Source organism: Cucurbita maxima, unplaced genomic scaffold, assembly GCF_002738345.1.
Source record: "Cucurbita maxima cultivar Rimu unplaced genomic scaffold, Cmax_1.0 Cma_Scf00034, whole genome shotgun sequence".
Classification (NCBI taxonomy): domain Eukaryota; kingdom Viridiplantae; phylum Streptophyta; class Magnoliopsida; order Cucurbitales; family Cucurbitaceae; genus Cucurbita; species Cucurbita maxima.
Window position 1 is genome coordinate 1664529 of NW_019272050.1, and position 14473 is coordinate 1679001.

The 14473-nt window shown below is 36.7% G+C and overlaps 3 protein-coding genes across 5 annotated transcripts; 2 read left to right on the forward strand and 1 right to left on the reverse strand.

Moving 5' to 3' along the window:
- Nucleotides 1-11: 11 nt before the first annotated feature.
- On the reverse strand, nt 12-7253 carry LOC111467381 (K(+) efflux antiporter 5). 2 transcript variants are annotated; one of them, XM_023112238.1, is made up of 20 exons: nt 6732-7253; nt 5358-5401; nt 4810-4877; nt 4585-4669; nt 4413-4474; nt 4237-4312; nt 4042-4116; nt 3355-3426; nt 3171-3254; nt 3008-3076; nt 2819-2896; nt 2613-2701; nt 2406-2502; nt 2269-2322; nt 1553-1648; nt 1236-1424; nt 1079-1156; nt 566-706; nt 371-435; nt 12-259 (listed from the first exon to the last, which is right to left on the reverse strand). In XM_023112238.1, the coding sequence occupies exons 1-19, from the start codon at nt 6949-6951 to the stop codon at nt 394-396; spliced, it is 1719 nt and encodes a 572-aa protein (XP_022968006.1). In that variant the 5' UTR covers nt 6952-7253; the 3' UTR covers nt 12-259; nt 371-393. The 2 variants fall into 2 exon arrangements, with proteins under 2 accessions (XP_022968006.1, XP_022968005.1); XM_023112237.1 differs by having other exon boundaries at nt 12-435.
- Nucleotides 7254-7834: 581 nt separating this feature from the next.
- On the forward strand, nt 7835-10879 carry LOC111467384. 2 transcript variants are annotated; one of them, XM_023112242.1, is made up of 4 exons: nt 7835-7992; nt 8142-9060; nt 9671-9819; nt 10436-10879. In XM_023112242.1, exons 2-4 carry the CDS (start codon nt 8146-8148, stop codon nt 10683-10685), a joined length of 1314 nt encoding a protein of 437 aa, XP_022968010.1. In that variant the 5' UTR covers nt 7835-7992; nt 8142-8145; the 3' UTR covers nt 10686-10879. The 2 variants fall into 2 exon arrangements, with proteins under 2 accessions (XP_022968010.1, XP_022968009.1); XM_023112241.1 differs by having other exon boundaries at nt 7836-9060.
- Nucleotides 10880-11616: 737 nt separating this feature from the next.
- LOC111467383 (3-ketoacyl-CoA synthase 7-like) lies at nt 11617-13560 on the forward strand. Its single transcript, XM_023112240.1, has 2 exons — nt 11617-13452; nt 13486-13560. Exon 1 carries the CDS (start codon nt 11963-11965, stop codon nt 13424-13426), a length of 1464 nt encoding a protein of 487 aa, XP_022968008.1. The 5' UTR covers nt 11617-11962; the 3' UTR covers nt 13427-13452; nt 13486-13560.
- The last annotated feature ends 913 nt before the right edge of the window (nt 13561-14473 follow it).

Consider the following 14473-nt stretch of genomic DNA (forward strand, 5'->3'; position numbering starts at 1 on the left):
TCAGGAAATAGTTAAATTAAAACACTGCCATGTCTGTTTTCGGTAATTGATTTGATTCAATAATATGTCCAAAGTAACCCCTCAACAACACATGAGAATTCCTATATAATTAAATTAAGATTTCCTTCATATTTACAGCTGTGCCACAGAACGAACTCTATTTCCTTTCCTTGTTCATCATTCACTCCCAAAACATTTCTACAATTACGAGAACCCAATGGAGAAACAACTAAAAGGGGCATCCTATGAAAGAATGAATCTGCAAAACCATTGATCCATTAAGCCTCAGAAATCAGCTCTGATATTCACACACACACACACACAGAGGAGAGGAGGGAAGATGATGGGTAGTAGTAGTAAGTAGACTGACTTGTGTTTAATGTGGAGGAGTCATCACAACATTCTGTTATGTGCTTCAATCATTGATGTTTTCTCCTGCACATAGCAAAAGGAAGGGGAAATGGAAGTAAATAATAATGAACCAGTCTCCTCCCACTACTAACCATAACACACTTTGAATAACAGAGACAGAGACAGAGACAGAGACTGAGACCGAGACCGAGACCTCGCTTTGAATGATGTTTTCAGAGGGGAACCAATGCATGAGAACCCCTAAATTCAGCACAGCAGGTACCAATTTGAACACAAGAGGGGTGGTCACTAGACTAAGTGCTGTTGTTCCAAGAAGTAGCAGATAAACTTTCCCCTGCGTTAATTTTATAAAGTAAGATAATCATAAACTTCAGTAACGAATCAAATAAAACTGATAATCGATTGTTCGAGATGCATAACGGAGAAAAATGAAGATGTTTTATTGGGGGAGGGAACCACTGTTGCAAGAACACTATTTAAATGCCAGAGACCCATTACTACATCAGTGTTGCTTGAGACTTCACACTCAACTAAAAACGTGCTATGTGAAGGCATATTATCATCATATTTTGCCTGTGTCGCATAAGATATGAGGAAGCTATATGGATACATGCATTCATACCATACCTATAAACATACATATACAAACATATATATATATATATATATATATAGAGAGAGAGAGAGAGAGAGAGAGAGAAGAAACCCCAATGAGATGAAGATTTGAGGCACGGCTTAGGAGAACAAAAGCAAACTCTCCAATTTGAGCAAGCATGACTCCAACCTAAAAGTGAAGGTAAATAACAAGATTAGAAAATCATGATATTAAATTCTTCAGGAAAATCAGTTTCTAATAGGCCTACCTGAAAAGAAGTCCTTATACTGTATCCAAATGCCTTTGCAACAACGGTAACAACTGCTGTCTTCACAAACACAACCAGCATGACAGATGCTAGCAAAATATCCAAATGGCTCCACAGAAAATGTACATGAATGAGCATTCCAATACTCGAAAGGAACAAAGCTGCAAATAAATTGCGAATTGGTTCCACCTATAAAGCAAGAGATAGTCAAAACTATTTAAACATTCATGCCAATTTAATAGCTCAATCTACGAAGGAATATGCCGCAAGGCGAGCACTACTCAAAGAACTGGGAGTATGCATTGTAATTGGAGTACCTGATCTAAAGTATGTTGACCAAAGTCGGTGGTAGATATCATAACTCCAGCTACAAAGGAACCCAACTCAAGACTGAGTCCCAACTTATCACTGCACTGAAAAAGGTTAAAAATACACAAGTATTAAATCGATTTCAATAGGAAAATACAAAGCAATATACTGCAGTTTATGTCATGCTTCAGCAATTCAACAATTCCAGAAGGAGGTCCGGCTTTTCAAAAAAAACCTATTATATAATTCTATTTAAAACCATGTATATCAACTTTATTTCGTGACCTTTACAAGCTCAATATTCAGAACTTCAAATGCAGAATTAATTGTCCAAATAATAAATAAAAAAAAGTTAACAAAACAAAGATAGTACCAGAGAATTATTAACATCGAAATATGGCAGCAGTAGTTAGATTAAAACAAACAAACAAACAAACAAATGAATTTCATTTCCAGCTTTTCTACCTTTCAGGCATCCATATATCTCTTAGATTCAAACCCCATATTCTCAAAGTCTTTGAGGCCTCTAATCCAACATTCACAAGCACATATGCAGCAACTTCTTAATCCATTACAAAAATTCAAATTTTTCATCATGCTCATAAATGATCAGCTTAACTTTTAAGCTTCAGTGTTTAAACTCAACAATAAGCAAAAATCAACTCTACAAAGTAGGTTGAATCAATTAGTGCCCAGGGCACGGAAATTAGACATATGGCTTTACCCAGGCAGACAGCAAACAAAATGCCACAGCAGCAAGCTGGTACAACTCATTTGTCTGAATCACAGAAAAAGAAAATGATAAGCTTGCTAATCAGTCCAAAAACAAAGCTAAGGAAAGGACCCAGCTTAATGGCTCACTTGAGACGACAGCTGCATCATCAACTTAAGAAAGCGGGGAACAAATGACCACGACAAAATGGACGCGACTGTGAGATATACTGACAATACCAGTAGCCTGCGAACAGTGCACATTATAAGCACACAAAACATCTATAAGAAAGCTCAGGGTCAACAAATGAAGCAAGAAATAATATTAAAAGGTCGAAGGCACACAGATTAACTTACAACTTTCCCATAGATATCATTCCTAAAATAAGACCATTGTGACCACCCAAAACTGGGAGCAAGGCAAATAACAAACCAACGGCACAGTCCTGAATAAATCAGGATAGATATATAAAGATACAGCAGAAACTCAAGACCTCTATCCAATGTAAAATGCTATTTTTAAGTATAAATAATCCAAAAGAATGACGGGGGCAGAATAAAACCTGTAAGATAAGTGTTCCAATAGTAACCTGACCATGAAGAGTATTACTGCTATTCCGTTCTACCAAGAACTTCACCACCTAATAAAACATTAAGAAAATTATAATTCCACGCACATGGTGTTCAGTGATTTGGTGTGAGCTAAGGCATAACAGATGGTTCATGCAGTTAGAAACTGTTATAAAAGTTACCACTGCTGTAGATGACATTGATAGAAATGAACCGACAAATACACCCTCGGACAATTTAGCTCCACTTAACTGCATAAATGGCAAAAATGTAATGAGAGCTGACATCTAGGCAGGTGTTCAGCCTCACTCTTCCAACAAAAAAAAATAGAGATTTAGATATTACCATGGCAATTATGCCACATAAGAACATAAATATGATGATCTGTAGAAAACCTCCAAAAACAGCAACAGCCCCCACAACTTTTAACTGCATGAGAACATTATGTATAAATCTAGCTTTCTAAGACGGAGAAAATTGAACACATTTATTGAGTAAAGAAATAAAACTTTCAAGTAATGAATATTACCTTTGTCAAAGAAAACTCCAGTCCTAAAGCAAAAAGAAGAAATACAACACCAAATTGTGCCACTGTCTCAACCTGAGACAAAATATATGCTTTTAAGCATTGATAGAATTTCAAACATCTACAAGGGGCTTTTATTGGATGCATTCAAATGTGTACAAGAATGCAATTACTCGTTATATACACGTTTGAATAGGATAGATTTTATTTATATTTCAAAACTATAGAGATTCATTACAATGTGCAAAAAGGAGGAATCATAAAAATTTTGCACAGGAATGAGGGAAATATAGGGAAAGGGCGGTGATTCAAGAGTGGTGGTAAAAAAAATTTCCGTTGCAGCAGAAAAAGCTTTAAAATTTTCCAATAGAAAAAATGAGATGGAAGTGGTGAGAACAGAAATAATCTTTTAATGCAGCGCAAAAGCATCAATTTTTATGGCCCATAAACAATTGGAAGTGAAGTACACCACAATGAATTTTACAGAATACCAATAATATCTTAATTTTTAAGTTGATTTATAATGTTTAAAGTACCCATTTAAACTATATCATTCAATTAATATTCGATCCATCGCCAAATGACATAATTTAAGCATTTAAGCATCGCAGCAGGAGGACATTGTGCTATATAGATTAAAATCAGCAAGAATCAGCTAAAGCATATCCATTGCTACATGTATGAACAAACCTGCACCATTTCACTGATGAATTTTAGACCTCCTGGTCCAATAATTGACCCCGCAAGAAGATAGCCCACAATAACCTACATATAGTACAACAAATTTGTGATACTACTTTGCATACATTAGGTAGTGGACAATGCAATAAACTATTTTGAGCAGTAAGAGAAGTGAAATAGGTATAAAAAAAATGCAACACCAACCGGTTGGCCTAAACAAGAAAAGATAATTCCTCCAATTGCGGCAGAAACAATAACCACAACCAAGTCTGAAATCAGTCTGCAAGAGGGGAATACATGGAGCATGAAACATATCTCAACGACTTCAGCATAATTTTTTCTAGTGCAGCAAATTCAGAATGGGAAAGATAAAATCTAACCTCAAATCTACTTGAAGTACTGGATACTTTGATTTCTTGTTTGACATCACAAATACATTGTCCTGCAATCATGCAAGATAGACAAATTAACATTAAAAAAGACAAGGAAATCATACATTGTCCGTCGTAGTGTCCATTCAGCAACAGATACTAAGGCCTATTTAGAACTTACTTTTTTATCAATCAACGTCATAACATCATCAGATTCTTCATTTTCCAGAGAGAAAACATCCTGAAATTGGAATGCTCTAGTCCCACTGTCCAAAAACAGAAGCTAGCAAGTGAGAAATTTGTAGGAATAAAGTGCACGTAAGGATAACTCCAAATTTTTTTTGCAGACTGTATATAATAGAACAATTCAGAAATAAGAACAAAAGCAACTGTTTTGGTTCCATACTTTGCCTTTTGACTATCATTTTTCTTGCCCTTCTCATGAGTGATTTTGGCTACTGTCTCCAGTTCTGCCTGTAGATATAAGAAGTTAAGAGTATCCGACATTTGAGAAGTCAAATAATTTTTCAATAATATATGTCAGAGATGAGTTATAGTTATATTGGGAGTTGTTAGCTAAGATCTCAAAGACAAACTTTTCTAGCAAATAAACTTATCAAAATCTTATAAGAGAGGAAGGGGACTTGACTGAAATTTAGTCATAGAGAGCCAAGTTTGACAACAGTTCTAGAGCATATGATAACAATTGCTAAATACAACATGCCACAAACAAATAGTAGATTGTAGACTAGAGAAGATATCTTTCAGGATCTCTACATCTTGAAAGTCCAAAGAAAAATGAATACTGTCGATGTCTCAAATGCATTTCCCACACAACCCACGTTGGAGACATGAACAGAATTCCAAGCAAAATAAGAAAAAAAGGCCCAAAACTAACATGAAGAGGTCTAAACATATTTCAAGCTTTATTTATTTCATAGATATAAAACCAACCTCCTGATCAGCGACACTGTTATTAAAGCTGCTTCCGCTCGAACCTAGTAAAAGTCAGAGGTACAATCAAATATTAATTGAGCAGCTAAAAGTTGAAGAAAATGCAAAACAGAAAACGTTATAATTGTCGTAATTTGATCCATAAATAAATGAATGAACGGCCTATGAAAGAATTGAAAAAATAGAGAAATTAACAGTCTGGTTCCACAAAGAAAGTAAATTACAAAGCAAAAGGCCAAATCTACGTTTCACAGATTTCATTTTAAAATTTTCATGCATAGTCAATAGAATAAAAGACAAGACACTACAGAAAATAAGAAAACACCAATATCTCGTCTGGTTCCATACGAATTTGAAAATTCTGAAATTGCTACAAGCATTAGTTTCTTTCTAAGGCCACTTCAAGTGCATAAGGTAAAGAATATCTATTTGTATTATCTTCTTGGGTAACTTAAGAGTAAGGTTTTGAAAGGTCAGAAACCATTTGTTATCCTTTCAAAAATCATAGAATTAGAACTTAAAGAACCACTCTCTCCCTTGCGGACCATATCCGAACTCTAAACACATATTTATTCTCTCACAATAATTTCTCGAATCTCTTCGTATTTCTTCTTGCTACTCGATACATGCTTATCTGCTTATCTTAGAATTGGAACATATTTGTCTCTTTATCACTTTCTTATACCACATTCTTTCCTGATACCATACACTAAACACTACCTTCCTTTTTACAACATGACCACTGTATTTCTCATCGTACTCTTTTTAATTGCAAACCTTTTCTAACTACTGTAGCTCTATACACGATCTTGACAATAAAAATGGCTTCCTCTCACAGTATACAATTCTGTATACCACCAAACACACGAAGTTGACGTCAAAATGATCCAACACAGTAGATTTTCTCACTGTAACGTATTCCATTCTCTGGCTACTATACTCTTCCTATCTGCTTCACACTGCCTTTCTCTTCCAAATACACAAACTCCCTCTCAACAAACAAACAAAGGCTAAAAAATTATCAAACTTTGTATGATATTCTTTCTCAATGAAAAAATGGCTATCAATTTCCTTATCTATTATTCGATTTTTGCAACCAAAAAAAGTACCAAAATAAAACGGTAAACGTTTTTCTTTCTAAAGGAGTGATGATAAAGAGACCCGAAGTTGCAAACAGAAAGGGGAAAAAAAAAGACTCATAATCAGAATCAAACAAATCATCATGACTATATTAACTTGGTCCAGTAGAAGAACGTTCTTGATGTTTCTAAGTTCAAACAAAGCATTGAAATCTTCAACTGCCCTGTTCCTAGTCTTCCATGCAAAGAAAAAGAAGGGGAGGGGTGAGGGGAGAAGAGAGCTTAAGTCCCAAACCTTCAGGCAGATCATTGTCAGGGAACTCCTTCTCGAGCACCTTATCGAACATTTGGGCAATACTACCGTCACCGGAAATCGGTGCCGTTGAGTTGATCAAGTTTCCATAAAATCTTTCCCTAATTTCCTTATCCGATCTGGGTGAGACATGAATTTGCGCAGAAATTAAAACCAGAACGATGCAAAGCCATGATCCAATTGCTCCTCCTCTTCTCGCCATAAAGAACCGATGAAGCTTAACAAAGAAGAAAACGTATGAAACAGAAAGAAAGCTCCCTTCTCAAATTTGAAAATGCTTCGACTCCATTGAGGAGAGGGAATACGGTTAATTTCAAGTAATCTTTAGAAGAATGAAGTAAAGTACTGGAAACTTGGAAATGAATCCGATCGATTTTCGAATAATTTCTTTGATTATTCTCCAATGGGATCTTTTTGTTCGCTGGCGATTGTTGATTGCAGTTTGAGTGGCGGGATCGATGAAGATGGTGGCTTCCGTTTGACGAAGTTGTTGCATCGCATCGTTAGGTGTGGGGCATCACACCAGAAAACTCCCATCTCACGTTACACGCTTTACACTTCGCACGTGCGCTGCACCATCGGCACACAAATTGCTTCACGCTTTTTAAGAGTAAAAAGATATATTTTAAAAAAATGTTAAATTTCTCAAAATTTTGTAAATTGTGAATTTATGACCTAATAAATTCATTTTTTATATATATATATTCTCCAAAACGATTTTAAAAGTGAAATTAAATCCATAAAAGTCAAGCTTTTATGTTGATACAAAATATTAGTTTTTTTTTAAAATTTTTTTTAATAAATTAAATAAATAACGAGGATGATAAATTTATAAAATAATTTTAAAAAAAAGTAATATGGTTACTTTATTGAGGAAAATGTCATTTATTAATATATTTAGTCAAATTATACAAAATAATCTAAAACTTTAGGTTAATTTGAAGCATGTCTCTAGAAATTTCAGAAGTTTTTTTATTTATTATTATTATTATTAAGATAAGATCGAAAATTGATGTTGTGAATGACATTAAAAAATAATAATTTTGATCGTTCTTCGTCTAATAGATTTACGGAGGGGGAAAAATTGCAATTTTATTGAAGTCTGGAAAGGAAAAAGAGGGAACGAAGAAATGAAGGAGAAAGAAAGGAAGAAATGTTTGTTACTGTGTTCATTTGGGAAGGCAAATAAACCAAGATCGATCCATTTCACTTCCCGGATTTAATCGTCAACTGGCAATTCAAGGTTGAACCCTATTTTTTTCGTTTCTTCTACTTGTTTTCTCAGCTTTTGATCCTACTTTCCATGGAGTGACAGATTCTCATGAGAGGATTGTTTTCTGATTGAATCTGATATGTTGGGATTTCGCATGTGTTATTTGTTTATTAATCTAGAGATATGAGTTGCTATACAAAATCGAAGTTTGCGATTGATGCCTTTCGGAGCTTGTCTTCGAAGATTTTCCCCAAAGATTCAACTCGTGATTGTGGATCAAGAATTTCCCGTAGTGGCCATTGGTTTAAGGCTCAATCGGCTTCTCCAATCATACAAAGATTTGGAAGACAAGTTGGAGAGAATAGGAAGCTATGCAATCCCTTTTTGGGTGGTTCGAAGAGATTTTACTATGTCGATCGCTATCGCGTCGAGCATTTTAAGCCCAGAGGACCTCGGCGATGGTTTGAAGATCCGAGGAACTTATTGATAGTTGTGATTGCGGGTTCTGGAGTTTGTGTGACAGTGTATTATGGGAATTTAGAAACCATACCTTATACCAAACGGAGGCATTTTGTGCTGTTATCGAGAGCTATGGAGAGGAGGCTTGGAGAGTCGCAATTTGAGCAAATGAAGGCAGCCTTTAAGGGTAAAATATTGCCTGCTGTACACCCAGAAAGTGTGAGGGTAAGATTGATAGCTAAGGATATAATTGAGGCATTACAAAGAGGGTTGAGGCAAGAGAATGTGTGGAGTGATTTAGGCTATGCATCAGAGGCTGTGATGGGAGCCCCTGAAGGTAGTGGCCATGAGACATTGATGGCGCTTAGGAGTTCTGGGGCTGAGAAGATGGAAGATAAATGGTACGGCGAAGACGAGATTCTTGATGACAAATGGGTTGAGAGCTCTAGGAAGAAGGGCCAGGAAAAGGGTTCCCAAGCAAATACTTCACATTTGGATGGATTGAACTGGGAGGTTTTGGTGGTGAATGAACCGGTTGTTAATGCATTTTGCTTGCCTGGTGGGAAGATTGTTGTTTTCACTGGCTTGCTCGAGCACTTTAGAAAGGATGCAGAAATTGCAACTATTATTGGTCATGAGGTACGTATACATTATACGATATCGAAACTCAAAGACAGTATCGAAAGAAAGCAAGAGGTTTTTTCTTTCTTTTTTTCGATATCTATAAGATCAAGATCAAGTTGTTTATTGCAAACGATCGATCCATGAATGGTTAGAACATACATAAGACTCAACATTATTAAACTTGAGAATTTTAGAGGAGTATGTTAGGAATCACGAACCTCCACAATGGAATGATATTGTCCACTTTGAGCATAAACTCTCATGACTTTGCTTTTGATTTTCCCAAACTGACTCGTACCAATGGAGATGTATTCCTTACTTATAAACTCATGATCAATCCGTTAATTACCCGATGTGGGACTCCTCTCCCAACAATCCTAAACAGAGTATCTCCCAACAATCCTCAACAGAGTATTGTGATGCTATATAAATGTTGTGAGTTTGAACTTCAATTGTTTTCTTTTATTCGTCCACCGTATCGAGTCAATGGCAAGTAGGCAACATCTTCTTTTGACATCAATATCCATATGCAAGTTTTCATTTAGCCCACTGCCTCTATGATCATGGGATTATCTTTAAGAATCCTGGATGGGTCTTGTTTTAAGGTCTTGTTTTCATTCATTAGGTTGGGCATGCTGTGGCTCGACATTCTGCTGAGGGTATTACGAAGAACCTGGGGTTTGCCGTTTTGCAACTTATCCTTTATCAGTTCATCATGCCTGATATTGTCAACACTATGTCAACTCTTTTCTTGAGGCTTCCTTTCTCTAGAAAGTAAGTTCAGAGTTTTTTTTTTTCTTTATTGCTTTCTTGGTTGTATTGATTTAGTATAGTTAATGGTTAGATTTTCTTGTTTCGATTGTTTCAACAGGCGTGTATGTACGCGTATAAACATGTTATTTGTCGTTGTCACGCTATCTCTTATTTGTTCAATGAATGTAAATATTGACTTGATTGAACAAATACTTGATGGGAATGGCTGTTCCAACAATCCTCTAGCATTACCTTCCCTCTGAAGAGCTCGTTTTTCATTTACTTATAATCTCGAGACATCAAATTACCAGGCATCGATCATTCCGAGAGAATTAAAAAGGCCTAGTACATTCCTCATTTTGGTCTTGGTTTTTTATCTATTAAGCATTCTACAAACTATGTTAGTTCAAACATCTGATAATACTTGAAGGGTGATATCTCAGTGATTCCTGAGGAGGATTTTGGATTAGATCAGAGCTTGTGCTATTTTTGCCTTTAGACAGAAGCATTATAGAGAGAGAAGTGTTGCCTGTTCTTCATTATTATCTAAACAGTTCAATTCCCTGAAGTACTCCCATCCATCTACTCATGGGTTAGGTTCACAATCTGATATTTTTGAACATTTTGATGCCTTCAGGATGGAAATGGAAGCAGATTACATTGGTTTGCTTTTGATCGCCTCCGCTGGATATGACCCGAGGGTTGCACCCGCCGTATACGAGACGTTGGGTAAGGTCACTGGTGAGTCCGCACTAAGAGATTATCTCTCTACTCATCCATCTGGAAAGAAGAGGGCACAGTTGCTAGCCCAAGCCAAGGTTATGGAGGAAGCCCTCACTGTTTACAGAGAAGCAAGAGCCGGACATGGGGTTGAAGGCTTCCTATAAGACTCCCAAAACTGCGCTAGAAACTTTGAAATAAGTTCATATGGATTGGAAAGAGAATGGCTTCTCTCCTCCATTGTACTGTTTTTTAGCAATGCCAGTATTGTTCTGTTAAAGCATGATATCAAATTGTAATTCATGGATTTCAACCATGATCAAAATGTTTTAATGAATTTTGGGTATTAATTTGCTTTGGACTCCTCTCTTAGAAACCCCTTCGATGCCTTCTACGTTGAAACATAACGATTCTGGCCACTCGATGAGGAAGGTCTGGGGACGAGTGACAACCTTCTTCGACTAGTGACAACCGTTGATAACATGTAATGGCCCAAACACACTATTAGCAGATATTGTCCTCTTTGGACTTTCCATTTTAGGTTTCCTCTTCCTCTTCTTTGGGCTTTCCTTTTTAAGCTTCTTCTCAAGATTGGTTTCTTTGGACTTTCTCTTTTAAGCTTCTTCTCTTCTCAAGATTGGTTTCTTTGGACTTTCCCTTTTAAGCTTCTTCTCAAGATTTTTAAAACACGAATGTAAAAAAAAGGTTTTCATACCCTAAAAACACTATAAAATGCGGCTGTTACAGAAAAGTTTTCATGCCTTTATAAATGTTGTTTCATTCTACTCTTTACGAATGTGGGATATCACAAATCATCTCTAATGTCCGACGACATTCGTTTTTACTACCAACGGCACCTCCAACAACCATTTCTAGTGGGATTGGTTACAATGGTGGACCGATCATAGCATTAATTTTCATTACAAACTCAAACTATGAACTAGTCATTTTAATTACAAACTCAAACTTCTCAGTTCATACTGTTTTCTTTTTTGGGTCGTCAAAGTTGAAAGTTGGTTTACTTGATTGCCAACCATTTATATTTCAACGAATCTTTCTACAGAAAAATTATTAGTGAATTATGAGCGAGAGAAATTTTGAGGAGTCAACGGAGAAAGCTGATGATTGCAGAGGGAGATTTGAAGGTCGGGGAGGTTGTAACTAAGGAGCAGGCGGATAGCAATAGGTCGGACAGAGAGTATTGACTTCAAATGGACAGATATATAGAGAAGAGTGTCAAAAAGGCATTAAGTATGGAAAAGGTGGGGAGATGGATAAAAAAGAGAGCATTAAGTATGTATGAAGATAAATATAAAATAAAAGTGATCTTTCTCCTTTATGGCTCAACGATCTCTCTTTCTTTTACCTACTCCATTTAATACACTGTAATTCATTTCCTATATATATATAAACACTGTAAGAGTGTTCTTTACCTCCAAAACCAATGGAATCAGCTCCCAAGGTCAGCCATGGCGGCATTGCCCTCCAATCCGCTCGATTAATGACTCACCTAAGCTTGACATTCTTCCAACTTCAACACTTTTTCATTCTCACCCTTGTCATTTCCATTGAATCTCATATTTTCTTAAAAGGATGGAATCCCATGTTCCATCTCTTCTTCCTTTTCTCTTGTTTTGTTATCTATATGATTCTCAGGCGATTCTTCTTGAATGCTCCTCGTTCTGTCTATTTGGTTGACTTCTCGTGTCTTAAACCACCAAGCTTCCTCAGAGTTCCCTTTGCCACCTTCCTTGAAAATGCCACGTTGATGGGTATTTTTGACAGCGAGAGTCTCAATTTCATGGCTAAGACTCTCAAATCTTCTGGACAGAGTGAAGAAACATGTCTCCCTCCTGCTCTGCATTTCATTCCACCCAAAACCCATCAACAGGAATCCATTAATGAAGTCCACATGGTGCTATTTCCAGTTATGGACGATCTTTTAACCAAAACCCATCTCTCTCCACATGACATTGATATTCTCATCGTTAACTGCAGTGGCTTTTGTCCTTCTCCTTCCCTCTCCTCCATAATTATCAACAGATACTCCATGAGAAGCGATATTAAGAGCTTCAATCTCTCTGGAATGGGGTGCAGTGCAAGTGCTGTGGCCATTCATTTAGCAGAAAATCTACTTCAGGTTCACGAGAACTCAAATGCCGTAGTGCTCAGTACTGAAATTCTATCAAACGGTTGGTATGCAGGAAAGGAACCCTCCAGATTAATTCTGAACTGCTACTTCCGCATGGGCGGTGCAGCTATTCTGCTCACCAACAGAAAAGAGGCGAAAGATTATTCAAAATACAAACTATTCAAATCACTTCGAACCCTGACATCCTTCGACGATAAGAGTTACCTTTCAGCCATGCGGGAAGAGGATAAGGACGGAAAACTCGGGGTGTCTGTGACACGAGACACGCTACAGGTTTTCCCAGAAACTCTCCGGATAAACATAACCCTTCTTGGTTCATCAATCCTGCCATTATCTGAGAAACTAAAACACGTGATTTCGAGGCTACGGAAGCGATTCTTGGACAAATCCCAAGAAATTTACATACCAAATTTCAAGACTGTGATCAATCATATTTGCTTGCCGGTATCAGGAGGTGCAGTGATAAGGGCGATCGGGAAAGTTCTGAAGCTGAATGATAAAGACCTGGAAGCGGCATTGATGACTCTGCATAGATTTGGGAACCAGTCTTCCTCTGCGTTGTGGTATGAACTTGCGTATTTCGAAGCAAAAGAAAGAGTTAAGAAAGGAGACAAAGTTTGGCACATTGGGATGGGTACTGGGCCCAAATGTGTTAGTTTGATCTGGGAATGCATCCGGCCCATTTCCGGGGAGTCCAAGAATGACCCATGGGCCCAAGTCATCCATCATTATCCCATCTCAGGCCCATCAACCTAGCGCTGCAGAACTTTGGGACATTAGCGAAGCAATGATAGTATATTTTTGAAAAAAGGTCTAAAGCTTAGATTTGAGAGATATCCATTGTAATATGAAATAAATTAGTATTTAATATCTTTCATCTTTAAATTTGAACCAATTAAGTACGGTATTTGGTAATGAATAATAATTTAGTGTAGTGTAATTTAGCTCTTTTAATTCGATAGTCTAACCCATTAAAAGGAAATCATATAACAGCTAAATCTCACCGTTAGTAGGTATTGTTCGTTTTGGCTCATTAAATATCAACCTCACTGTTTTAAAACATATATGTTAGGGAGAGATTTCCAGACCATTATAAGGAAACGGATGTAGGATCTAATGAGTGTAGTAGACTATTCAATTCATACAACTTCATAAAGCATCTCCTAAACAACAAAACATAAATCCAGTTTCACCCATGAAACCAAGAACAAAAGTTCAGCTGAATAGAGAATGACACACAGAAATTCTCACCTCAAACAAGAGATCTCCACTCAAAATCTACCTTAAACATAGTTCCAACACTTCCAGAACCAAATCCTAAAACAAAAGAATTCTAAGGTTGGAGACCAATCTATTCAGAAATCATGCCATAATTGGAGTCGATAGAGCTCAGCAGAGAGGAGTATGGGCCTCTTGCGTTATCAAATCATCATAATGTTGCTACATAACCTCAACATCCTTGTAAGGGTATTAAACAAAACATAAGAGAAGATCATTCTTGCGAAGGTGTCGAAAATAACAAGAATTGCAACAACAAAAGAAAAACATAAACAGCTTACCAGCGAGGGAACCAATTTGTGGGGAGGAAGGCGGTGGTTTGCAGCGGCAGAAGAAGGTCAGGGAGACTTGGTTCTATTTACGATAACATATCATACCTTATGCTTTCTGAACATCAAATGTTGTGAGGTTAGATAATTGTCTGTCTTAGAAGAGTCTAAGAACTTTTCAGGGAAAAAAACATGCAAATATATCAAGAATCATCCTTAAACTAATGTCTATGAAGAAAGCACATGTATTACTTCA